The sequence below is a fragment of the Anopheles coustani genome, chromosome 3 (assembly GCF_943734705.1).
Source record: "Anopheles coustani chromosome 3, idAnoCousDA_361_x.2, whole genome shotgun sequence".
NCBI classification, from domain to species: Eukaryota; Metazoa; Arthropoda; class Insecta; order Diptera; family Culicidae; genus Anopheles; species Anopheles coustani.
Genome location: NC_071288.1, coordinates 37,904,646 through 37,929,687, shown reverse-complemented (window position 1 = coordinate 37,929,687; position 25,042 = coordinate 37,904,646). Strand labels below are relative to the sequence as shown.

At 45.8% G+C, this 25,042-nt stretch overlaps 1 protein-coding gene across 1 annotated transcript in view; it reads left to right on the top strand.

Annotated features, from left to right (window-relative positions):
- The window catches only part of LOC131260397 (protein TANC2), a 120,360-nt gene that overhangs the window by 70,213 nt on the left and 25,105 nt on the right, over positions 1–25,042 (top strand). Inside the window, exon 2 of the mRNA XM_058262103.1 lies at positions 19,029–19,271. Within this exon, the coding sequence (XP_058118086.1) occupies positions 19,029–19,271 (243 nt within the window). The remainder of the gene's footprint in view (positions 1–19,028; positions 19,272–25,042) is intronic.

Genomic DNA, 25,042 nt, shown 5'->3' with positions numbered 1-25,042 from the left:
TCCCGTATCCATTTTACGACCCGACAGAGGAGAGACAAAAAAAAAAGATTGCAGCCCGCGCAAAAGATTCCGGTTTAATTTCTACCTACATTGCTGCCATTTCCCTTCCAGTTAAGTGAGCCCATTCCCGGCAGGAAGGGACGATGAGGCTCGTTCGACTCCCCACTCATGTCGATGTTGCTTGGTGCAAATTCAATTTGCTGCAACGCCGCAACCATGCACCGACCGTGGGCGTAGACATGTTTTTTTTCCTCCTCGAACGTCGTTCATTCGCCGAGCGACCCTGTTTATGCACTCCTCGATGGGAAGCATATTATGATACCGCCTCCTACTCTTGCGGTGCAACCTGTGGTCCGTCCGGGAAGGGTTGATGGATCGAGGAAAATATCCTCTTTTGCCCCCTTTGGAAGGGGCACGACTTGAGCTGATCTGGTGCTACGAGCTGGTGTTTAAAATTTACTAGCTTCTTCCGCTCGCCACTGAAATGGCAACGAAGACGACGACGACGACGACAAGGACGTGGAAGGCACCGTGGTGTGATTTCTTCAGCCGCGATCCGATTTTACGCCAGCGACTCTCGGTGTACGAGTTCGCGATTGCGTAGGCGAGGATTCGCGTAAACATACTCCAGACCGTTGAGTTGTTTTTTTCATCTTCGCCTCCTAGTCTTTTCCTTCGCGTCCTCGCAACCGTTTGATGACGTTACGCACGCCGCCCGAGCTCAGATTGAGATGACTATCGTGTCGGGGACGGCACGGGTCCGCAATTGGACTGTCACAGGCGGCCCAAGCGCGGTCGCGATCGCAGACGGCGATCATAAAGTGTTGATTAGGATGACAACTGGCAGTGCTTTAACGGTTACATTAGAGGCGGAAACTGGCAAAACGAGCAGAGAAGTGAAAGGATTACTGGCCCACACGGTCGTGTAATCCCTCGTTCGAATGAAAGTTCTAATATCGAGTCTATAAAATCCAACATGTAAGAAATGTGTGGTATGATAACGTAGACATTGATTTAGTATAGCTTAAAGATACTTTTTTTAAAGATCATTTGAACGGTCCAGTTTAAAATAAAGACGGTCATGTGAAGAGGACATTTGAAGTTTTATCTTAATAAAAGCTATAAGCTAAATCATTTCATTAAAAATACTAGCAATTGGCAATAAATAAAATGATCTTTTAAATATCCTGCAAGTACCAAACCACGAAAAATTATCATTTATTTAGAATTTCAAAGTAATAAAACAGTTTTCGAATCGAGAATCTGTTCAAAATTGGCTCCAAAATGGGATTCTTTTCGAAAACTGATTGGCTCATTATTTCCCCACTTTCGGACATAAACTTCGATATTCCAACCCATGACGAGCGCCAACGCCAGCGCAGGATCGTATGTCGGTGACGGGAAATGGACGAATTATTTTATTTATTTTTCCTCAAACTCCCCTGACCATTAAAAACCACCGCCCACCCCCGGGGGGAGGTTTTCGAGTGCGGGCGGGGGGTTTGCCACTGACGCCCACGCCCGTGCTTATGTCAATTGCGCAACGGACAATAATAAATTGCAATACTTACTGGTTATTAGCAGGCGTTATCTTCTTTCCGCCCGCGGCATGGCATCCCATGAGAGCGGGAGGGATCTGAACCGGTCAACGTCGAAGCATTGCAGCAGAAGCAGAAGGAAAAAAAGTAAATATCAAAAATCACAGCCTGGCGGCCGTTTTTTTTTCCTTTGGCGCTCGCCTAGGAGGATACCCACGAGAGTGACCACGGAAGGCGTGGAGCTACGCAAGTCACCCGAAACTGCAAACCCGCGCCGCCAGCGTCACGTCGTCATCGCGAATCGTAAAAGTCTGCCCACACGATGCTACAAACCAACCCCTCCCAGCGCCCAGCACCACCTGGAGCTGGGGCAAAATCGCGAAACCGTTTTGCGAGCACACGCGCCTTCGCGACTGTCGGGTTCCACTTCCTGGCGACGGTGCGCGACTCATTGACAAATATAAGTCCATTTTTTATGATTTCTGCAAAGAGACGGTTTTCATTCATAAGACGTTCGCCGTAGCCATCCCCTCCCCGAGCGTGAGTGGCCAGTGTTTACTCATTGACAGGTAGAAAGCTAACGCTTAGCCGGTCGGGTTGGTCATCGTTTGACACAATTTTGAGCCAGCATGAGAGCGTTTAGCTGTTTGACTTTTCCCCCTGTGGTGCCTTCAAACTCATTCACAAGTTTCACGTTAACATGCGCACCATTAAGCCGAGGCTTGGCGAAAGCCTGTTTGCTTTAATTACGCAAGTGCATTGTGTAACAGTTTGAAGTTGAAGCTGGCAGGATCTTCTTTGGGGTTTGATGTGAGCACAGATTTAGATACACTAAAAGTATTTCCGCATTTAGACGGTGTCCAATATATTCTCATACAAATACAAACATTCATTGTTTCATAACATTTAGTGGGATTTTCTGGGTTAGTTGGAATGGAATGCTATATGTTGAAAGGTCAATTACAGCATATGTTTTGGAATAATACTCCCACAAATTAATTTCATCTGCTTTAAACGTTTTTCGGAAGCTTTACATCCGGCCATGAAGGCTGTTTTCTTCAAAATTTGGAACGTAAAAAAATCTCGAAAATTTGATAGAGCATATGGTCACTCAAAATAATACATTGAATAGTGACTTGGTAAAATGGTAGGCCAGGTGTTCTGAATATAAAAGTAAAAAATTTGCCCGTTGTCTCAAAAACAGGTGTTTAAACATCCTTTCCCAAATGTTTCATCAATGTTTGTCCTCTCGACGTGTTGTAACAAACCATGATAGCATTTTTACAGATTTTCATCTTATCTGGGCAATATTTCTTCTTTTAACACATATGAAAAACTATCCACAATATTTAAAATAACAATTTTTATGTCTTGCGTAAGCATATTAGAATATTTCAAACTAGCACTACGGTTCAATGAGAATATGTGAGCACTACGGTTCAATGAGAATATGTTAGGCGCCTTATAAAATCTGTGGTGTGTTATCAGCTTGAGGAGCTCCTAAAAAAACTTAGGAAAAAGTTCATACTGTTTCAGATAGAGTTCGCGGTTATAGTTAATCATAGTGCTCTACCTTAATCCCAACTTCGTGGTAACCGGCTTAGCCCGGCTCCATCTAAGTGGATTCCGTCGGTGTGTAATGCAATTTTAGTTATCTGCAACAGTTTAGCAACATTTAATGTGGGGAGGCTCTCTCGAGGTTTCAAGAGTTTTATCATAGCTGTCTATGGCACCCCTCCCGATCAACAACGATCGGCGATTCTGAGTAGGCAAACCGTGATGGAGGCCGGTGTGTTACATCATACCATCAACCAACAACGCCCATCTCCTTTCCCATGGGCAGTTTGCTGGCCGATCACGTTTTTCACGTCCCGCCACTCTCTAACATGCCCAACCATCACCCTAAAGATGGCGGTGTTTTTCATTGAATGAATATCGCACCTTGCAATCCCCTCCTCATCTTTGCGGGAGGTAATGGGGCTTTCACTCTCTCACAACCCGTGGCGGTGTGAGGTGTGATTAACAGTCTATCAATGAAAATCTTCCCCCGACTCGTCTGTTACACCACCGTCGGGAAGGTTCCAATAGTTCCAATGATTGGCCATCGCCAAATGCCCCGAGTGGAAACGGGGTGTCTATGCGGGGAAGGGGACTTTGAGTTGATTTAAAGCATGATAAATTTTTGGTTTACATCGTAAATGATCTTTCCCGCAGCGTAAGGTACTTGAAGCGGGTGACTCCGGTCCGGTGCTCGACGGTTATTTATTTGACGTGGGACCAGCGCGCGACTTGCCTAGGCGACGATGTTTCATCCAAAGGTGCCCGTGCCTGTGCCATCAAGATTTTGAACTATGAATAGAGGTTAAAGCAGGTCGTGTAGTTCTAGTTAAAGTCTTGCCGAAACGAAACCGGCGAGGAGGAGAACCCAACCTCTCTCGTATTGCAAACTGTGCGCGCCCGCTAGCCTTTAGCCAATATCGGTTCTACTCTCACAGCCTAGAAGTCACAAATTGGACGCGCTGGCGAACGAAGAAAAGGTCCACCTCGAATTCAATGGAGTAGGAGAAAAAACAGGGCACGATTTGCGCCTGCCTCCAGGCTCCGCTCGACCGACAAGGTCCGTGTGCATTTGGAAAGAAGTTTAACTCCGTCGGGAGACCATTGTGGTGGTCTGGCAGAAACTGGCGTAACACTCCCAGTAGGCAACGCGAGTGCACGAGGCCGTGTACTGCCGGCTCGATCTGGTAGATCAATTGATCCGAGGATCAACTGCCAACTTGTCTGGCCGGTACCGTTCGGGTTTGCCCCCGATCGTGGCCACTGTCACTGCGATCCTGTTAGCGATCGGTTTGGTGCCAGCTACCACCACCACCACCACCACCGCTCGTCAACCGGTCGCGCGCGGGCTTACAAGTTCTCGTTACGAGATCTGCAATCTCCGTTGCCACGGTAGCAACCTTCGGGGCGAAGGCGATCCGATCCGCCACCTTGATGTCAGTGCAGGTTAGCGTTAGAAAGCAACAGTTGGCTTGCAAGGAGGGCGACGGACTGAGACCTGGCGGTTCGTTCTGTCTGCGTGGTAAGTTGGTCAGTCGAACGCAGCCTGCTGCTGCCTTCTCCACGCGATCGCGAACCGATCGATCGCCATCGATCCCGCTGCGTTACGTTACGCCAAACTCGTTCTGAAAAACGGTATTTAACGCAAGGCACGAAGTATGTCGATCTTAGCCTCGCGCAGCTAAGTCACAGCAGTTCTCTGCACCTTCGCGCAAAGCTTCGTCTATCTGGAGATCTGGTGCAGTAAGCGATCCGGGATCCCATGATCACACCTGCATGGGTAGCTCCACATTCTGGCCTACCTCTAGCCTTCAGGTTCCAGGGAACCTAATTTCGATTTCCACCATCTCTACCACCAACTCCTTCTCAGGAAGCTCGATAGGTTGGCGAAATAGTGGCACCACGTGAGCCAATACAGTTTTTTTTTCTGACGCTAATAGCACTCAGTAGACCCGAGCGGTGCAGTTTATGATCCGAACTTAGGAGCGTTCCGTTTCGGTTCATTCATAATTGTGCGAACCGGGCCGAGGGAGTGGTGTTGACGTTTACGTGCGCCCTACGTTTTGCCGAATGCCATTTCGAATGATTTACACCCGAGCGTGAATGTGGAGTTTGCTGGGAGGAAAAGTCATGCAAATTACACCAACACCGCCGTCGCGTTATGCCCTGCTTTATGGGAAAAACATAGGATCAACTGGGACGCAATTTATGGGTGGCCCGGTTGCAAGGTGCGTCGTAAACCATAACATAAACGATTTTCTTTTCCACGCTTTTAGGTTTGGTCTTACTCTCTTCCGAAGGTAGAGGTTACGGTAGATATTATATTCTAAACATCAGATAAATACCAATGTAGGTCAAGTGTTTCACGACAAATTAAAGGCTGAGCGCGGCTACAGTGGGTGCAGACAACGTAATCTTTCCACCTCCTGCTTCTTCTGAAAGCAGGTAAACACTCGAAAGGATCGTAAGATCCAAATTAGTTACGCTGTGTCCATTCCTTTGTGGTCCGCTTTGCCGGTGCATTCCAGGTGGGCTTGGTGCGTAAGGAGTGGCTAGAGTGATTTTTCCCCCAACAACGACGACGATGACGGCGATGGCAATGACGTTTGCGGAAGCCTATCCCAAATAGCCCCAAAAAAATAACCGGAGCCCAGCTCTACAATGATAAATGTTACCCGTTCACCGAATGGACACTTCAGAAAAACTCCCGCATTTCCATATTCCGAGCATCAAGCGTCAAGACGAGCGCAGCATAAACTGGCCATCGGACGTTGCAAACGTTCAGCTTGAATCTCTTTCGGTCCAACGCCAACCGGCCGAGACGAATGCTTGCATCGGTTCCCACCCTCAAACTCGGAGCGGAGATTGATTTATGACCGCGAAGGAGAGTTCGACGGTGGCGCTGGAGTTGGTGGCGACGCAGTAGCAAAGTCATCGGCAGCCAGTAAACATATTTCTTCTAACTCCTAGACCCGGCACGGGAGGGACCACACCGACGGGCTCCATCTTTGGGATCCGATTTCGCGGTCGGGAGGGAAGTGTAAGAGAAGCACGTGCTTTATTTAAATTATGATAAACGGGACGGTTGTTTACATTTTTCCCGCCTAAACGTCACCGCTCGAGGCAAAATGCAATTTGGTACCTTCGATATGTTTTTGTTTTCAGATCTTTCCCTGCTGCTCCCAGCGCTTTGTTTTCCGTTCCGTTTTGGTGGAAGGAATCAAGATTTACTTTCATTTCAGTTTGGGGTTTTATGCAAACGCATATCTTATGCGCCACCTTGACGACATTTCTGGGGGTTTTCATTTTCGTTTTGTTTTGTTAGTGACAAATGAGCAGCCGCAACTTTTGTTTCGTTGTGTTGTGATGTAATTTGAATTCTGGATTAGTTTCAGAGATCGATTACATCGAACCGGGGAACCGATTCCCCGTGGGAGAGTGATTTGAATTCTTTGGGCCGATACGAAAGAAAATAAATCAAATGTAAGTTGCCAGACGTACCGCGAAACATACTTTTGCGCCGAAATGGAAAGCGGTGCAGAAGTGTGCAGCCGTCAATTAAGTAATCGCGCGGCGATTAAGAGATCTCTCTCGCACTTTCTACTCGTTACAAAAGTTGATTTCACACCGGCTCCGTTTCAGAATCTTCCCCTTTGGCCTGTCGTTTCCGGCTGCCGCCCGTCCTTTGCCAGCTCCGATAAATTACCTTTCCCGCGCCATTTAACTTCACTGATCTGCTCCGCGTCAAGTTCGGTGACTTTTGCTCGTTCGTCAAGCCGGCCGGCCGGTTCGTTTCATCTGCCCGCGAAGGCTTAAAAGGAGGCCGCACATATTTGTACCTATCATCGGCAATTATCGGCAGGCCGCGATTGTCGAAGTGGCCGCGGAGTTGTGCTGCCTATCTAGAGCCGTGAACTTCATGCTGCAAATTTGCCACTTGCCGGCGAGGGCTTGTAATTAGAAACTAACGAAAGGATTGACAAAGCTTGCGCGAAAGAAACAGCTTAAGGGATGATAATTTATCTCATCATGGTTCATTTTTCTGGAATTAATTGTTTTCACTTTCACGAGTGCTTATCGGTGCTATCATATCCTCTCGTGAAGAAATGTGAATAAGTGGTCATTAATGAACTTTTGGTTTTGTAGATGGTTTTTATAAACCCGTTTCTTTTGTTTATCTTAATAATAAGGGTCTATTGTGGTTGTCATGTCAAGTATCACTATGCTCGACAGTGCTTGTTTTCGTATTTCTACACTTCCACTCTTATATCTGCACTTTCAAGGGTTTAAACGAACACAATGAATCTGTCTAAACTGTTGAATATGATGTTTCGAGATTTCATATTAGTTAGATTCCCAAAGTTGTTTTTGTAGACAACTTATTCAAATGAAAAATAAATCAAATTTCAACACATAAAAATGCAGTAAAACTCAAAATATTTGCATAAAAATAACTCATTCAAGATCTGCCTTTGGAGATGCTACTGGAACAAGATTTTCTTTTTTAACTCAAGAGTGAAAGCTGTCACAAAATGATGCTTGGCGTGACAATCTGAGTAGTACTAGAAACTGGACAGATGTAAATTTAATAAAAATTAAACTTGATTTCCTGAAACTTGATAACATTTCGATCCCTCGCATTACGCAAACTATCAGAATGGAACATCTTCTTTGCGTGCAGAAGCTCCCTAACCCACGGAGATAGTTGCACAACGCTGCACAAAAGCATTTTCGAAGAGTGTTGGTTGTCTTTCCTTTATGACTTTATTTCATTCAAATTCCACCACCGTCGCGCTCGATTGCCCTTTGCCGATAAGTGCATAGTGTCGGCGTGGATTGCCGCATAATTCGGTTTCGTTAAACCGCAGCCCAGAGTTTGAAACCGTTCCCCGGCACAGGGAAGCGCAGGGTTCCTTCATCATAATCAATCGCCACGACGATTAATGACTCCCGGACACCGGGCCGGGAGGAGGATGATGTACCTAATCGAGATCGAAGTTTCTCATAACATTTAACCCGGACGCCGGGGTTGGCCTGAAGTCGGCGCCGTCGATCGAGGAGCTTCGGCTTCTTCTTCTGCTGGAAAGTTATGCCTAGGATCGCGCTTAACGCAACCGAAGTCTTCTGCGTCTGTGTGTCTGTGCCATGGTGCAACGTAGCTGCAGTGATTGAGGTAAGCTTTAGGAGATGAAAAAAGGGGAAAAAAGTCATCATGAGTCTGCATAACAAAGAAACAGTTTGAAGCAGCGAAGAACGACTTTCCTCAGCTTGGTGTCGTCCTCCATCGGGGGACTGGTTAAAGTCTGAAGTGACTTCTGTGGCGCGGACGATGGCGGCCGACGCAGGCCAAGTTTTCCATTGCAACATTTCCCAAATTGGATAGCGAAGGCACGGCTAACCGTTCCGGATCGAAGCATAAACGTTTTCATTCAATTTCTCCGTATCGGGTACGGGTAATCTCAATTGCTGGGATGCCATTTTTTTTGTTTTTGCTATAATTCTCTACCCAACCGTGGTTGCCTTTCCGTGGAAAAGTCCGTAGTGCCGTCTTGCCGCCTCTTTACTTTTCATTCCATTCCTTACGAAGCAATCCATGCTGAAGATTCGTTTTTTTCTGAACCGTACAAGAAAGCAAAATTGCAACAGAGTTATGAGACATACCTTAGCCTGGCATCTTCGTATCGTGTCGACTCCTTCCGACTCCCTCCTCGGCTGGGTTATGATAAACATTATTTTATTTCGTACCAAACGCGAGGCCTCCGCGGTAGAGTTTTTCCTTCTGCTTGCCTTTTTTTTCCCTAGCCGACTGGTTCGGCTCGTTGCGTCGTTGTGTTTTATCTTTAGATGAAGGAATTTATTTTCACGCTTCGAAAAACACGAATCATTGTTTTTAGCTGCCGTTTCTTCGCGGTGACCCACCTACCCCGCTTACAATACGCTCCATGCTGCCTACCACCCTTACCGGAAGATTTTTCGTATCTTTCAAACGGCTAAAGGTTAAAATGTTAGTTTAAAATTCCCCTACGGCTTCACTACCCGTGCCGAAGGGAAATAACAGAAATGAAATAAAAAAAAAACCTTTCGCTTAGCATAACAATATTGTTCGTTTCGCTGACTCCAATCAGCGTGCAGTTTAAGGGAAAATTGCAACTAGCAAATGGCTGCTACGTGGTTGAACAGTGTGGCCAACGGAAAAAAAGAGCGTGAAAGCAAGATGAAGCTTATGCGCGGCTCACGGAATTCGTTCTGCAGCAATTCTGTAATCAATTTCGCCTTTTCTTTTGAATGTGAAAAATTTGGTAAAAATTTTCTGCATTATCTTTTACATGTTGGTTGTTCAACCATGCTGGATTTTTTTTCCATTGGATACCAACGAATATGTGAAACGGACCAGTTGAGGTGTGAATTATGGTAGCCGGAGTTCAATTTTCGGTTCCGGATACGTTCCGAAATGAGCTTCCAAACGAGCCATGAAAATGGCCATGCGTTGTGGTGGTAAAATGAACAACAAAAAACCCATCGAATCCTAACTTATGGTGCGATGACTGCGAAGCGAAAGAGGAAAGCCTTTTGCGCACGTTTCGAACAGTTGCAACGCTTCTTGAAGTGTACGATCATAACCAGAACGATCGACTCTCGCTGCTTATGCTGCGGACCGAACCACTCATGCAATTGCTTTGCCTAACTTGCACACCTTGGCGTTCCCGAACCAAAGGGGCATAAGTTTCACAGACGAAGCATTTGTTTGGCAGGAAGAAAAAGTGAACGTTTGCGGTGGCATCGTTCGCGGAAGGGAACGAAGAAGAAAAACAAGTAACAGTTAAACCAAACCGAAACAACGAAAGTTTATGCCGGGCTGTCAAATAAATCTTGGAAATTTATTGGCCAACGCTCCATTACAAACCGCCAGCTTTGGCTGATATCGTGCCCGAGCGTTACCCGTTTGAACGCGCGCGAGTCGTTAAGTTAGTTAGCGTGTTAGGATTGCGCTCATCGAACGGAAGAGAGAAGATTTTAGGACCGCCCTCCCTTCTAACGACGACAGCACGCGGAAGAAGTGTAACATCGAAGAGGTGGAATTAGTTTCACTTTTATCTTATGGGATATTTTTATTCCACGAACGACTTCAAATCGGCAAAAGAAAGGAGTTTCCAAGCGTTCGAGCGTTCCAAGCTTGACGAACTGTAATATTTTTCCGGGGATTACGGGGTCTGAGTTTTTTTTTTATTCTTGCCATTACCTCCAAGTTTCAATCCACTTTTATGCATTGAAATTTTGCGAAGGGCACTATGAAGACCCTCCATCATTGAGCTGAGCCTTAAAAACGTGGGAATGTAATTGCCGACGATAGTAAATTCCTCACTGATATTTAGCCTTCGTCATAATTAACCTTCAATTCGCGCGGGGTTCGTCGCTGGACGTATCGTTGTGCTTTCCCGTTTTCAGAACGATTTAATTGTTGGCGAAGCGACGATCGGGAAAAAAAAATCTTTACCATTATTTAAAATATCTCTACCCCGCAGCTCCGCCGTCCCCGCACCGCACGTCCTTTCATCTGCATGCCAGTGCCATAAAAATTAACCATAAATCCGTTCGGTTGATCGATCAACCTCCCTTTACCCAGCCGGTGGGAGATCCATCCACGCTGATCTCGTTCGCCCGGAGCGTGAAGCAAAAGAATTGAAATCGCTCCGGGGTCAGCCTGTGCTATGCTGGCGCGCATACCGGTGTCCTTGCTAATTGATTGTTTTAAATTTGTTTATAGTGCTTTATTTCGCTTTCAAGCCGAGCTCGAGCGGGCGGGCGGCCCTTCTCGGCACCGTGGGATCGGACATTTTGTCGCTGGCCCCGTCGGCACGGGCATGATAGATGGCGGCTACGGATATGATAATAATTCCGATCGCTTCCTCTCACCTGACGCACTCGCGCGACCGAGAAAGCCTTGGCGGTGGGCAACCTTGGTGAGATTGATTTCGACTCGCGCCTGCTTTAGGCAATGCGTGCCCGATCGGCAATGCGCGCAATCGGGTCTTTGAGGAATGTCGGCAGCAGTGGACCGAAAGAATGTTTACTTGTGGTTCTCTTTATTTTTACACCGCTTTTTTTTTGCTTTCCTTCGCACGCCACCATATCTTGACATTGACTATCGTCATCGAATTTCATGGTGAGGCTCTTAAAGTCCGCACCGAGCGGCGGGTGATGCAATGAAAACTGACCTTTCCCGCTGCCAACTCGAGTGTAATCGATCGAGCCGAATCGAACGTTCGAGTGTGCTATGGAGGGCTTTTCATGTCGATCAGCCGGGAAACTTCAGGGGTGGTCAGTGATCAATCGATTTCCGCCAACGGAACGTCACATTTGCGTCCCTACAATGTGATGGGTTGAATTGTTTGTCGAATTATATTCTTGATCACATATTAAATATGCACCGGTCGATCGTTTCTCAGTAGGTGACGGGGAAAATAACACTACGCTTTTTCCCGTTGACGAATGTCAGCCCACGTTTTTCTCACACCGTAACGCCCGGCTAAACCAATCGCCCGGCGGTAGAAGCTTTCACTTTCCTTCGCGTTTACACTCTCTCTAATCGGTGTTGGCACGGAAAAGCTACCGCCGTGATCGCTCCCAGCGTCGTTTGCAAGTGTTTACCGAAGTCACCTTCTAAAACCCACCTTTCTTCCGGGCACCCTGTTAGCTCTGGTTTGTTTGATTTGTTGTTACTCGAACGTCGCTCCGTTTTGGCACCACATTTTACTGCATGGCGTGCGATCTCGGAAAGAAAAAGTCGGCTGAACCGGAGCAGGCACCCCATTTTGTCGGATGATTTGTTTTGGGTACGAGCGTGATAAAGTTAGAGCCGATGCCGGAAATGGCAGAGCGTTTGGCAAATGAAATCGTAACCCGCTTACCTTTTTTACACCTACCCGTTTGTGGAGCTTGATTGATTGCTGCCCGGCGGGACCATGATTACGCTTTTTCCTGGGTTTTTGGTTTCGGTTTCGGGAGCAGTTTAAAATTAAGTTTGTTTTAAATTTTCTTAACACATGTCACATGTGTAAGGAAAAACAATTTAAAATACACGTCGAATTAATAGTACTCAATGTGCTCCAAAAGATCCAATTTAAATACACGATATTATTCAAATCATAAACCGCTGTTAAGTGTTGTAAATGTCCCGGTGGTAATGTCAAAACCATAACACTTTTATAAATTTACTGGCATGTTTATGAAGTGTGATGATTAATCACATTTTGTGACGTGAGTTTCTCTGGGTTGATGGCAAATTTCTAATCCTAATAGCATGGGAAAAGAAACGGCCAAGTGATCCTCTTGCCACCACAAACCGTTCGCCGGACACCTAACAATACCAATGATCATCGCCTTGTATTCCTTTCGCAGTTTTTCGCCACAGGCACTCATAAATACAATTCTTTCCATGATTTGCGAACGCGCTGAACAAAACTAAAAATAAAACCGCGGTCGAGGTGGCCCCCGATTTGACTACCCGTTGAAAACCCGCAGCCCGGACTTGTGTTGGGAAATAAATATAATAAAACTACCGTTGGGTGTTGGGTTGATAGATGAATTGAGATTAGCGTCAGCGTGCAGCGGTTCGGGGGAATTGTTCGGGAAGTGATTGTGACGTCCGTTGCAATTTTCGTTGACGTGCCCACAAGAAAACGGCTAAACTCCGAGGAGTAGGAAGGTAAGGCGGGCGTGTGGCGGAATTTATTGGAGAAAAATAGGAGCAAAAACCGACTCGGGCCTCTCAGCTTGCTCCCGGGCATCCGACGTCCCGCGAGGCGCTGATCGTTTGTTGATAGTGGACACAATGCTTAAATGGGAGGAATTGGCGCTGGATAGGAAAACGAAAAACGGGGGGGGAAAAAGCGCGCTCGTCGTGTCGGGCCAGCGATGGCTAAATCCCTTGTCGCGTTCCGGCGGACGTTTTTACTTAATTTAATTAAACAGAGTCCAACTAACGGAAGGCGCGGCCAGTCCATCCGGTTAACCGCTTCCAGGAACGGGCTACCACCGCTGCGCCGTTGTCATCGACGCCGAGGGCGAGTTAATCTGCAATCTGTTTTCCCATTTCGCTGCCTGGACCGCACTTTTATAGCGTTGAAAAATGTGATTTAAGATCAACCGCGGAGAGGCGATAAAACAATGAATTTCTCGACAAGTGGCTGTGGCTTTGGTGCGGCCACAATTTTCCTTCCCTGCTCCCTGCGGATGTTTGTCGAGACGTTTTGTTCCCCTTCCTTCCGTCCGTTTCCCCCCTCTATAGCATTTACTCCCCACCTTGTGTCATACTACACTTCTAATCCATCCCCCGACGTAAGGCTTCTGTGTCTGCAGCCGGGAACGGAACCCACATTTTCCGCCTTTTCCGCACACCATCGCAGTGGAATGGCAAGAATGACACCACCCAGAAAGATGGGGAAAAAGAAAATGAAAAACGATACACCGCACAACACGACACGATTATGCTAAAGGTGAGCCAGCTTTCGGCGGATGGCCTGATGTTTGTACGAGCTGGAAGAAGCATCGGGAGGCGGGATGGGAAAGGGCTTCAGTGCTAGGAGGAGGCACTCGCGAACGGGGATGAAATGTGTGAGAAATTTTAATTGGACAATCGCTGGTCTGGCTGGCGATAAGATGTGATGCTCAACGACCGTACTTAGCAGATGGATTAGAATTTAAGATTTTTATCTAACCGCAGCTTAAGTTGGCCAAGCGAAGCTCGCCCGCTGATTGACTTGTTAATGGAAGTCGTGAACCATGATCCGGACGTTGCTGGCTGGCATGCTACATACTGAGGCGATATCAATTTGCTGAAAACGTCTGAAATGTTTCAGATAAAGGGAGGTGGAGAGATGGATTAACATTGGACGTGTTTTGTTCTAGAAATTCCTTCGCTATACGGCTCTGTACTATTGTAGGGCTAAGTAATGAATTAATAAATATGTATCGGCCTCATGTTCAACTTGTAATGAGTTGAAAACAAAGACGAAAATGGTTACGGCTACTGAACAACAACTTTTGATGGTACAAAATATAACTAATTAAAAATGCCAGCAAAATTCATTGCTTCATTAATACTAACAATATTAAAATCATTTTAGATAAAACAAGCAACGGTGTAGCACAATCCAATGAAATGGAGCTTCAGGATGTATAAAATTAAAAAAAAAATAATAAAAAATAACACTCGCTTCCATCACCCAAAACTCCAGGAAATGTTATGCTCCGTAGGAAGATTGCGTTAAACTAACGGTTTCGGTCCGAGCCGATAAGCAGAGACAAATGAAGGAAAACCTTTGCCTAATGATTCGAAACAAGCGATAAACCGTCCCGAGCTGCTCGAGGGCCAGCCGGCTTGTTAGGAGATATCGATCAGAATGAATTGATAGCCATCATTCACGTTGTGCGGATTGGCGCGCCAAATTTACAACGCTCGACCTCCGGCAAGCATGATCCTCATAAATAACGGCAGCCTTCGCTCCCATCAGCGCAGGGTGGTCCTTGTCGTAGGACGAACCCGTCAAAAGGCAGTGAACGTTCTTTTTGTTTTTTTTTTTTTGCAGAACCTTACCACAACAATCATTCGAGCCGGGGATAACCGAGGATGTGTTGTATCTTCCGCTCTTACCTTTTACGGCACGGGCAATCCAATTTTCGCCAATTTTTGTTTGTCTACCGACCTCTGTAGTAAATACAGTCCGGAAGCTCTGTGGGAGAGAAGAGCCAAAAGGAGGAAAACAAACAGCAACCTTTAATTAATTAGGTGATCGAACGAAAATGATCTATCGTAAAATATCTTACGGCTTGGACTCGAGAAAAAAAGGTAACTGGGAAGAAGTTGCAGATTGCCAAAACAGATCGCCGCTTCGGGCATGTGCTTGTCTGCGCTTAGGTGGAGTTAACGATGGTGGCAATGGGAAACTAATTCATTTTGTTTTTATTTGACTAATTTTATTGGCCGACCAGCCACACGACTTTCACCACCACCGCTAATCAAATTAGCCAAATCGGGCCCGGACTGTGTGGAAGCCTCCCGGCCCTTCTCGTTAAGGTGAAAGGATTAGTTCCCCTGGGCCCGGGCCCAATATTCTGATGCCGAGCGCACCGGCAATTTATTACGGGCGATCTTATCGGGCGACGATCATAAATTATGTAGAAAGTCAAACAAACTGTTCCAATAGGCCGGCTAGGAAGAAACGTTTACAATCGTTTTGGCAGTACGGTGGAAAGATAGATCGAACGAAAGAACTGTAAGGACTAGAGAGTTTCTCACGAAAATACCATACGCGTTAAACTAGTTTTAGTGGGGCCTGCAAACAAAAACAGCCGCTTTTTCAACAGTTCCTAACTGCAAAATAATCCTCCGAAAAAACCGTCCGGACCGGATAGGATATGTAGAGTTTGCTGGGGCTGGGCGATAACCGGTGCCACTCTGTCAATCGAAATTTATAGCATTCCTGCGCGTTCCACGCAGAACGCTTGTTCGCGGCCATGTCCTGCTGTCCCGATACGCCCCGATCCCGATCCGATGACAGGCCGGATTCTCGGTTTCTTCCATCGCCGACCCGACGTCGACCCGCTGACAGCCGTGAATGTGGAGAAACAAGCGATCAGCGGGCGGAATTAACTTGCCCGCTAGTAACTCATTCGATGCGAACACGTTTCACTGTCACGATATTAGCGCTAGCTATGTTCGGTATGTTTTGCACGTCTCCGTTTGTTTTTTGGTTTTGTATTTTGTTTTTATTCCAACCATCCCCTCAGTGGGCTACACCCACTGCTAGTCCTGCACTATGGGAGCTGAAGGCTGCAATTGAACCGGATTAGGAAAGTTCTTTCACCGTTAGGACGGTCTTACGCTGTCGTTCCGGGTTTGCAAAAGCATCAGGAATCGGTGACGGAGGAGCAGGCGGGTGGTAATGGAAAAAAATCGTACACAAACGTTCCACAGAAGATGGTGAATATTGCATTTGTACGTTCGTTGCACACTGAGCAGAGTTATGGAGCATCCAGTGGCGCGCCGTGATCGTGTCCGCGCATAGATATCGTTGCATTATATCGTTATTACTGCGGCGTTACGTTGCACCGTTTTCGCCGGTGCAATAATGCACCTCCACTGGATGCATTCGTAGTCCGAAGTCTCGGCGCTTCAGCGTGTGGACTTGGGTTTTGGTAGACGCCGTTCTGTTGCAATCATATCGTGTAGCCAAACGTGACCAAAATTAATCTCCCACTAATTGAAATCTAATTCCATTGCGGCAATGGTTTCACCAAGCTTCGGGAGGCGAGCGAATGGGGGAAACGGGAGACACGAGCATTAGATTTCACCCGGTTCGGAGATCTGTAAAGGTCCTGAGTTCACCGATGTCGCTGGTTACTCAAATGGAGGTAACTTCAAAGTTCCCCGGGTCTGGTGATTGATTTGATCTCTTCCTGGATACTGGTTCACGTCCAATCCAATCGGATATTCACCGATTTCTCCCGACGAAAACTGATGAAAAGCTTTTGGTCGTAGAGAACTCATTACGAGTTGGTAACTCATAGTCATGTGTGAAAAGAGTTAGTTTGATTCGTAGATTCGCCTTTTGGAAGAGGTTCGAAAACTATTAATATAAATTAACGTCTCTGTCAGTGTCTAATCTTTAAAGCGCATCTGGATCCAGAATTAAACTTTTCTGCACATTAAGCATATTTAAAAATACTGCAAAACACGATTCTCTATATAGTGTAATAGAATTCTATTTGGAAAAGCATGTTTCACATGCAATTTAATTAAAATAGTAGGGTTTATTGTCTCCTGTCAACGAGGGAATTGGTTACTGATAATTATAAAAGTAAAGATTACTCCTAAGCTTTAATTCAGAACTTACGAATTATCGCTAAGATATTTACCACGACTAATTCTGTTCTTCTGAATTCCAAAATGATCATTTTTAGCCCCTTTGTTTGATCCAAATAGCGTCTTAAAAATCAAAGCGAAAATTGATTCTTGGGAAAGTATTAATTACTTCCACACTTTGTGGATAGTCCTAAGACACATCACTATTGGCTACTTGCTCCAACGATGCTCACTGACCTACGGTGGACGGTTATTGGTGAAGGTTTAATTTATGATAGCTCCTAACATTTAACCAAACAGCGGTGTGGTTAATAGACAGGTGAGAAACCCGCGGAGGAGCCACAGAGAGCACCCACCGGTAAGAGGAGCTCCCAGCTCGAGTCTACCCTAAAGGTCAACCGAACGACGATCAATAACGGCGCTGGGGCAGCGAACCACATCCACAATCGCCCGTAGGTCCTCGGGGTGGACCTCAGCCGTAGCCCACGGTCTCGATCGGTCAGGTTTGCGGCGTGTAGTGTATTGGCTTTGTTTTTCGTTCTGCCCGACCTGTGTGCAACTCCCGTGGCTCCATCCATGTTGACCCACTTCCATTCTTGAACCGTTATTGTGGTGGTCTGGAGCTTCCCCGTCACCTCCCCTCCCCCCCGGTGAGAGGGTGAGACCGACCGGCCCGCTCATCTCGATCGATCTCCGAGGGCAAGAAAGTTGTTTACATTCAAAACTGACAAAATATTCGCGGAAGAAAATCGTGCACCGACCGCGAGTCCCGGAGTGGTAAATCTCGAACGTCGAATCTCGAATCGGCAGGTCTGCCCCGGGACCGGCGAATGATTTATTATTCTTCCAGTATGTATGCATGAGCGATGTTTTGGCGATGGTTGGGAATCGTAACGGTGTTGTATGCGACGCGAAGTCCTACATGTCGCCGATCCAGATATTGATGGCCGAAATTGAGGGCTAGCGGATACCGGGTTAGACACGGTGATCGCAAAAGAGATTTTTGTTTTCGCAAAACACCCAATCCTCCCTGCCGATAACTAACTTGTCGCTTGGCTGATACTTTGTCCCACACCCGAACAATGTTGCCTCAACCGAACCTGTCCATTCACCGCAGCCAAACATTGTCGTTCAAACGCCTTAAAGTTCAGACTTGACTAGGGCAAACGTTCGTGGCCGGTTGAATGGCGTCGTACCTGTCAAAACCGTCTTTTGTCCGCCCATTTCCGTTTCCTCCCGGGGTGAGGTCGGGACCTCCCGCTGGATCAAACATGGATTCACGGCAGGTGCACTCGGTTCGCAAGGGGCAGCGAATGGAGTGACTGGAGCGCGACATAGGTTATTAATATTTGCAAATTTGAAAAATCGATTGTTCTCATAATATTTATGGCGGCAGGACGCGGTAGAAACGGAATGGACCGTATTCCAGTCCTCCGGCATTGAGTGATCGAACTGAGAGCGGGCTAAACAGCAAGCTCTGCCGACCGGGGAAGTTGTTCGCCAAGTGTCAGGAAGTTCACCGGAGTCTCCGCTATCGCCGAAGGGTGGCTTTAGGCATGTGTTCACCGCATGCCAAGTCCACAGCGCATGCTGGTGTAGGTGACTTTTACTTGGATCGAGAAAGGTTTTGAGGTTGGATGAGGCTGGTGAAAAATCTGAAAGTGTCTGGTGCGGGAAAACCCTCAACGCCTCAAGGGTTTGCGTCGTCGGAGGTCACGCTTTGACCGAACCCTTACAGAGACGCGATGGCAACGCCCTATTGTGACAGGAGTTTAGCTTTTCCAATAGCGAAATAGAGACCCCCGTAGGGAGCGCAGCGTCGTATAAATGAGGCGTCATTAATTTATCGACCTTTCCCCCCCATTTTTCCTCCACCCACCCGTTAAGGCCTTGTTTAATTGTCTCACCCAATGTGCCCAATCGATCCGGTTACGTTGATAGCGGAACTCAACTTTTCGCGAAGGGTTTGTCGTTTTGTTTTCCCCCGGTTTTATCTTGCAGCACAGAGCTAAGAGCGAACTGCAGCACCGAACTCCCGAGTTAATATTTTACCTTTTTCCGACTTTCAGATTTGGCAGCGATCCGCAAGATACTGGAAAACGAAACCGGAGGCGCCCTCTGTCCGAGCTGTCAGATGCCGTTCGATAAGGGCAAGAAAAGGAAGCTGATCGACGCCTGCGGCCACGAGCGGTGCTACTCGTGCATGTTCCGGAACGAGGCCTGTCCGCACTGCCGGGCGCAAAAGGAAGCGGGGCAGCCGGCCGCGACGCTGCACCAGCGGACCGGAATGCACGCGGCGGACATTGACAATGGTGAGTAATGCTACCGCTTTCGGGGTCGGGCGGCGGCTCCTTTTGCGTTTTTCTCACATAGGTTCGGTATTTTATTTTGAGGCTGATAACGGCTTTAATGACTTCCGATCTTATTTCTGATTAATCGCACGATCTGTTTCGATGCATAAATATTCGTCCAATTTCCTGCAGCGATTGTTTCCCCATTTGGTAGCAGGAAGGAAGAAATGAGATTTTGCACTCCTGGATTCCTATTTTGATTTTGGCTTATCTGATTTCTACACAATCTAATGTTACTATGTTTTACTAGGTTTAAGAGGTACTATGCCAGATTGTGGATATTCTTTTAGCTTTCAACATATTTTATATTTTCGATAGCTACTAAACTTAATTAATCTTTTTGTTTCCCTATCTAAAACATCTTTGAAAAATTAGATATTTGACCATTATTTAGACTGGAAGCTGACATTTAAAATACCATACCATCCACCATTTTCGGCGATAATAAAATAAATACTGAAACAAAAACTAAACTAAAGCGTAATATCAAAAACATTTCAGCAATGCTGAATTATTCTCTAGGAAAAATTTGCAAACACTTAAAAAATTGTAAATCATCCGGTGAGGTATACATTTACAGAGCAACACTTTGTCGAACGCTAGGCCTTTGTCAAGAAAACTAATACGCTAGTATTAATATTGGATAGGAATCCTCCAATATGCAAAACCAAGCAGGTGCTACTTCGAAGAAACATATTTTTAGTTCACATAAGTTTATTTTTGTTTTGTGTCAATTGATACAACGAAAAAGCAAAACAGGTTTCATTTACTACACCTGGCAAACATGTCTTCTCACGAAACCGGGCCTTGCCTTGGCGTTTTTTGCTTAACTATATTGTTTTATTTTAGACTTTGTCCCAAATCTGATGTAAAATTTGTTATTGTAGTCTTCCGTAGGACCAACAAGAGAAAAAAAAAGTTGGATGTCCTTACTGACGGAACACTTACCACAATCAATCAGCAAAGTGTGTGCGTTAATATTGTCGTGTTGTTTTTTTTAAATTCCCAATCACCAATCGATGCACTATCAGGCCCGACACTTCTGTGGACGATGCACAAGGATTTAATGTTTGCGGTTTCGGAATCGGCGATTCGGTGCGGCTGGAAAAAAAGTGAACGCGCTTGCTCGCGATTAAAACGAGCGATATCTTTATTACTTCACGATCGGTCCGATCGGTCGGTTCGGTCCTTTTAACACCTCTCGATCAACTTGTCAGAAGTAAAGAAAGTAAGCACAAGAAGATATAACGACAAGAAAAACTTCGATTTACCAGCGTCCTTTGGAGACACTGGGCTTTTGGGAAGTCCTTCCGACGACTGGGTGGAAAGGGTGCTCGCGAAATTGTTATTGCAAGTCGCGGCGCAATAATGGTAACACAGTGCGAGAAACAGGTTGCGCGGCCCCGTGGATGGATGAGGATCGTTGCGCAGGATATTGGTGTGCTTGTTTATTTATCCTTGTTTCCCTTATTTTTTTCTCGCCCATCGTCCACCGAGTCCGGGCCGGACGCGCAGTTGCGGCAAAAACGCCTTTGAACTTCTGCTCGCGCCAATCAAAAAGCGTTCGTCGCCGTAATTAGGTCGTCACTGACCTTGTGTCAGTTCTGCACAAACGGAAAAACGGGCTGCAGCGAAGGCATTGCCGGTGACTGATGAACTTTTGCGCCATTCGATCAAGCGACCGCGAGCTCGGTCTGATATTCGATCCTGTTTGCTTTCGGGGAGCGCTTGTTGCAGCTCGTTGGATTAGTATCGGTTAATTACGGGCGCGCGGGGGGTGCGGCCGAGAGCTGTGCGAGGAGCCGAGGGTGTGAACGTTGGCTTCGTTTATCTTATTGTATCCCGTTACCGAATGTCCTCAGCGGAGCACTTTCGCCGCCATTTTTGGGGAGGGTTTCGTTTGGGACCGAGGAGGGGTGAAAATTAATTTCGCGTTTTATTTCCTCATGCTCGATCGCGAACGAGTGATTGCAGCGCCGTACCTCGTGTTTTTTTTTCAGGTTGGATCGCTGACGGACTGCTCTTTTTCTTTATGTCATGTTGCGTTGCATTTACTTTGCGCAATCGTTGTGCCATTAATGTTTGACCTACTCAAAAGGATGATGGTACCTATTGTGTGCGAAGAGGAAGAGCCGGGGTTGGGCTGGCGTTACTGAACTCTGGTCAGGTGTCAACCGAATGATACCGATACCTGCAGGATCGACCCCTTTCCTGCGATTGTCTGGTTTGGCGTTTTTCTGCTCACCAATCGCCCAACGAATGGTGCGAAACATGGTAGTTATTTATCTTTCGCTTCACCTCCAACGAAGCTGGTCGTTTTATGATACATAAAATTTTAATTTGCCCACCGTTGAGAGCCACCAAGTGTCGTCGAGGTTGTGGCTTGGCGCGAGCTCGGAAGGGCTTGAAGAGTGGCTAAAATACAAACACACAAACTCAAGGAGAGAAACACTGGTAGCCAACGGGAGGGTTTTTATGCTTCGCAGAATAAGAAGCATTGCTTCTCTCTTTTTTATATTACCCTCTATAGCGAGGTCAGCTAACGTTGGACATAAATCTAGAATTACCTGTCACGTGTTTTTGCGCAAAGGTTACCTTCGAAGCAATTAGCAAAGGATGGGTTGGGTAGTTTTTATTTGTTGATTACGTCAAGTTTTATTTTACAAAAAAAAAAAAAAAAACAAAAAAGAAATGTCAATGTTGATTGTGACATTTTCATTCGAACGTGGATGGCCGTTTAAATAATTTGGCAAATTGTAACCAGATATATTTTATTAGACTTTGTACAATTTTTTACCCTAATTCCCTGGTAATGATTTATTTGAAACTGCAGTAAAATATACTGCATGTTTTTATGATCACATTTTTAAAATATAAAGATAAAAATGGTGTGTTTGTCTGTTTCAATAATCCTTAAAATTATACGTACCAATACTCGTGTTTCCAGCCATCGTCATAAATTCAACATATACTAGATGTCATAATTTACGATTTCATTTGATTTTGAAACCAACAATTTACGACGCTGATAAATTAGCCGATCTTTCGCTCGGAAGTAATTGTGTGGGCAAGATTTGGCAAAAGCTTGACGGCTCTCTTCCCACCATGATTACCTGGCTAACCACACGTAGGCTTACAAGCGTGCAAATACCGCGCGTTGGTGGGTCTGATTTAGCGTATTACATTCTTCTCCATTTCAATTCAATGTTCGCGGTATTTCGTCACGCTACTTAGCATCCTCTTGCGGAGCTTGGAAAGGAAACCTCTTCTCTGAGGTAAAAAGGGGCTTGGGATGAATTTTTCTTCCATTAGACATTCGCGACTTTCGCTCCGTTGGCGACAAACGACAGAAATGGCCGTATAAAGGATTTCAATACGCGGCAACAGGCGACGAACCTGATCGCTGATGCTGCCGGCTAAGCCGGGCGGGTTGAGCTGCGCTCCCGTCGCTGCTCGTAAATCGCGGGATTTGGCAGAATTTATTAATCCGAACATCACGCGTGTAACACCGGCAGCAGCAGGTTTCCTTATCCTGTCGCATGTCACGTTCGGGCTTGCTGTGAGAGAAGGAGAGAGAAAATTGAACCAAGTTTGTCGGGAATATATTTGCGATTAAATGGTTCCCAAAGTTTCCTGTCGCATTCAAAGCGACTCTCTTTGTTGTTGTTACGGGCGAGATCTCGTTTCATGGAAAAACATTGCAAACTTTTCCACTTCTGCAAACATGTCAAAGCAGTTTAAAATTTTGTTTGCGTGCTTTCTGTATTTTTGTATTGAACAGAAATTTCTTTGTCTAGTTTTGAATATTGAATACATCTGTTAAATAGCGTTTATTTAAAAAAAGCTTTAAAAAAATACGTTCGCACGTGGCTCACACCATTTGCTGTGAGTTCCTTCCCCGGCTCTGGTACGTGGTGGTATTTCGTATTTTCTTCGAATTTAAATCCATTCCCTTCACCCTTCGGCGGTGGTAAACGTTTCGAGCTGCACACTCAAAATGTTCCCAATTCGTTCCGGTTCCGTTCCGGAGCCGGGATCAGCCTCGAAGCGTTCCGGCAAACGTAACGGGACGGCAAGCCATCTCCATTTGACATTTAGTCTTCGGCCGGACGAAATCCCCAGCGAATCCCGCGGCGATCGCTTACAGCATACACACACTCTCCGCCAGAATGAAAGTAAACGGGTGTCATTCAGTCGTGAAGAATGATTTTCACTGATTTATTTATTGGCCGGTAAACGGAACTGCTGGAACCGCCGATGCCGGCCGGTGAGGAGATTGTATCGGTACTTGTTCGCTGCTTTGTTGGCTGCGTTGGCATATTTTTCCCTTTCGTTTCGCCGTGCTTGGTTTAACATCTTTCTTTCATCGTGGTCGATTGGGTTTGCACGGATCATTAAATGCAAGACGTTTTTACATGGTGGCTGTTATTCATGCGTAATAAATCGTGATCGGTGCAGTATAACTGTACCATTTAAACCATTTTTAAGGCATATTGTGTTTTTTTTATTGTATGTCTGTTGACTCCATGTACCAATACGTATGCTAAGTAGAGTGCAAATGTCTGAAATTTAAGTCTTTTTAAATAATTGACTTTTAGTTTATGCACTGCATTTTCAACTTTCATGTCCCATTTTCTGTTCCAATTGTGTACTCCTTGGCATTAAATCAGTTATACTTTCAAGCTTCTGAAATCAAACCAAAACCATCTCTTTTACATTTCGCACTCAAAAAGTTCACCGAAGAATAAAGAGACCCTGCGGCAGCATGGATGTGTGTTGAGCCATTTGCACATCGCGTTCAATTGTTGTGTTAAACACTTTTCTTGTGTACTGTATCTTATCCTTCTATCTTCCTTTTTTTTTTACAAAAACACGTATTTCCAATTCAATTCCTATATTCCATTCTCACCCCTGTTTTCATTCTGTTCGGTCACCCGAATTCCGTTTAACAGTAATCATTTTAACTTTGAATCTGAATGTTTAGCTGATGTTATAAGCTTTTATCTAACTGTAAATTTTTTGAGATTAATTTTTAGTATGCATCGAAACTCCCTTCGACACCTTTAATCTAAATCAGAAGCAACTGCACTTTTTTTATGTTAAAAAACCCCCGAGATCAAAATAAATTAATAGAATAATGATCAAATAGGTGCAGCAGATGTTTTATGATACACTGAATAAACATTCCTGTCACCATCACTGGCGTTCGGTAAACTATTATAACAATATATTGAACTATTCTGTATGCTGACGGCGAGAAATAACGCGATATGTAACGCGCCAGCATAAACATAGGTCTTGTCACAGCACACTGCATTAGAACCGGCAATGACCAAACGTAAACGCTGCCTTGGGCTCACCTGGGACCGACGGTTGGAATGACTTCTTCCACGAGAACATTACACACTCTCCTTCCCCCCCGATATTACACTTCCACCAACAGCGGATCGTGATTTGCCAGAAGAACGTTATGTAAAGTATATGCTCCGCTGTTCGGGCGCGCGGAATACGCAAATTAATGCCAACCGGCAACGAGAGCCACAACGATGAAATAAATCGGTTCGATCGCTGAACCTCGTGTCCAGCTGGCCGAAACCCGAGCTGGGCCTCCGCTGGAATGTATTAGCATACGTATGGCGTACGCCAGCATCTGCGTTATGCGGCATTGTAGCCTTTTTGCATAGGTTTTTATTTTGCAGCAAACAAAAGGCGCAAAAAAAAGCTCACGATCG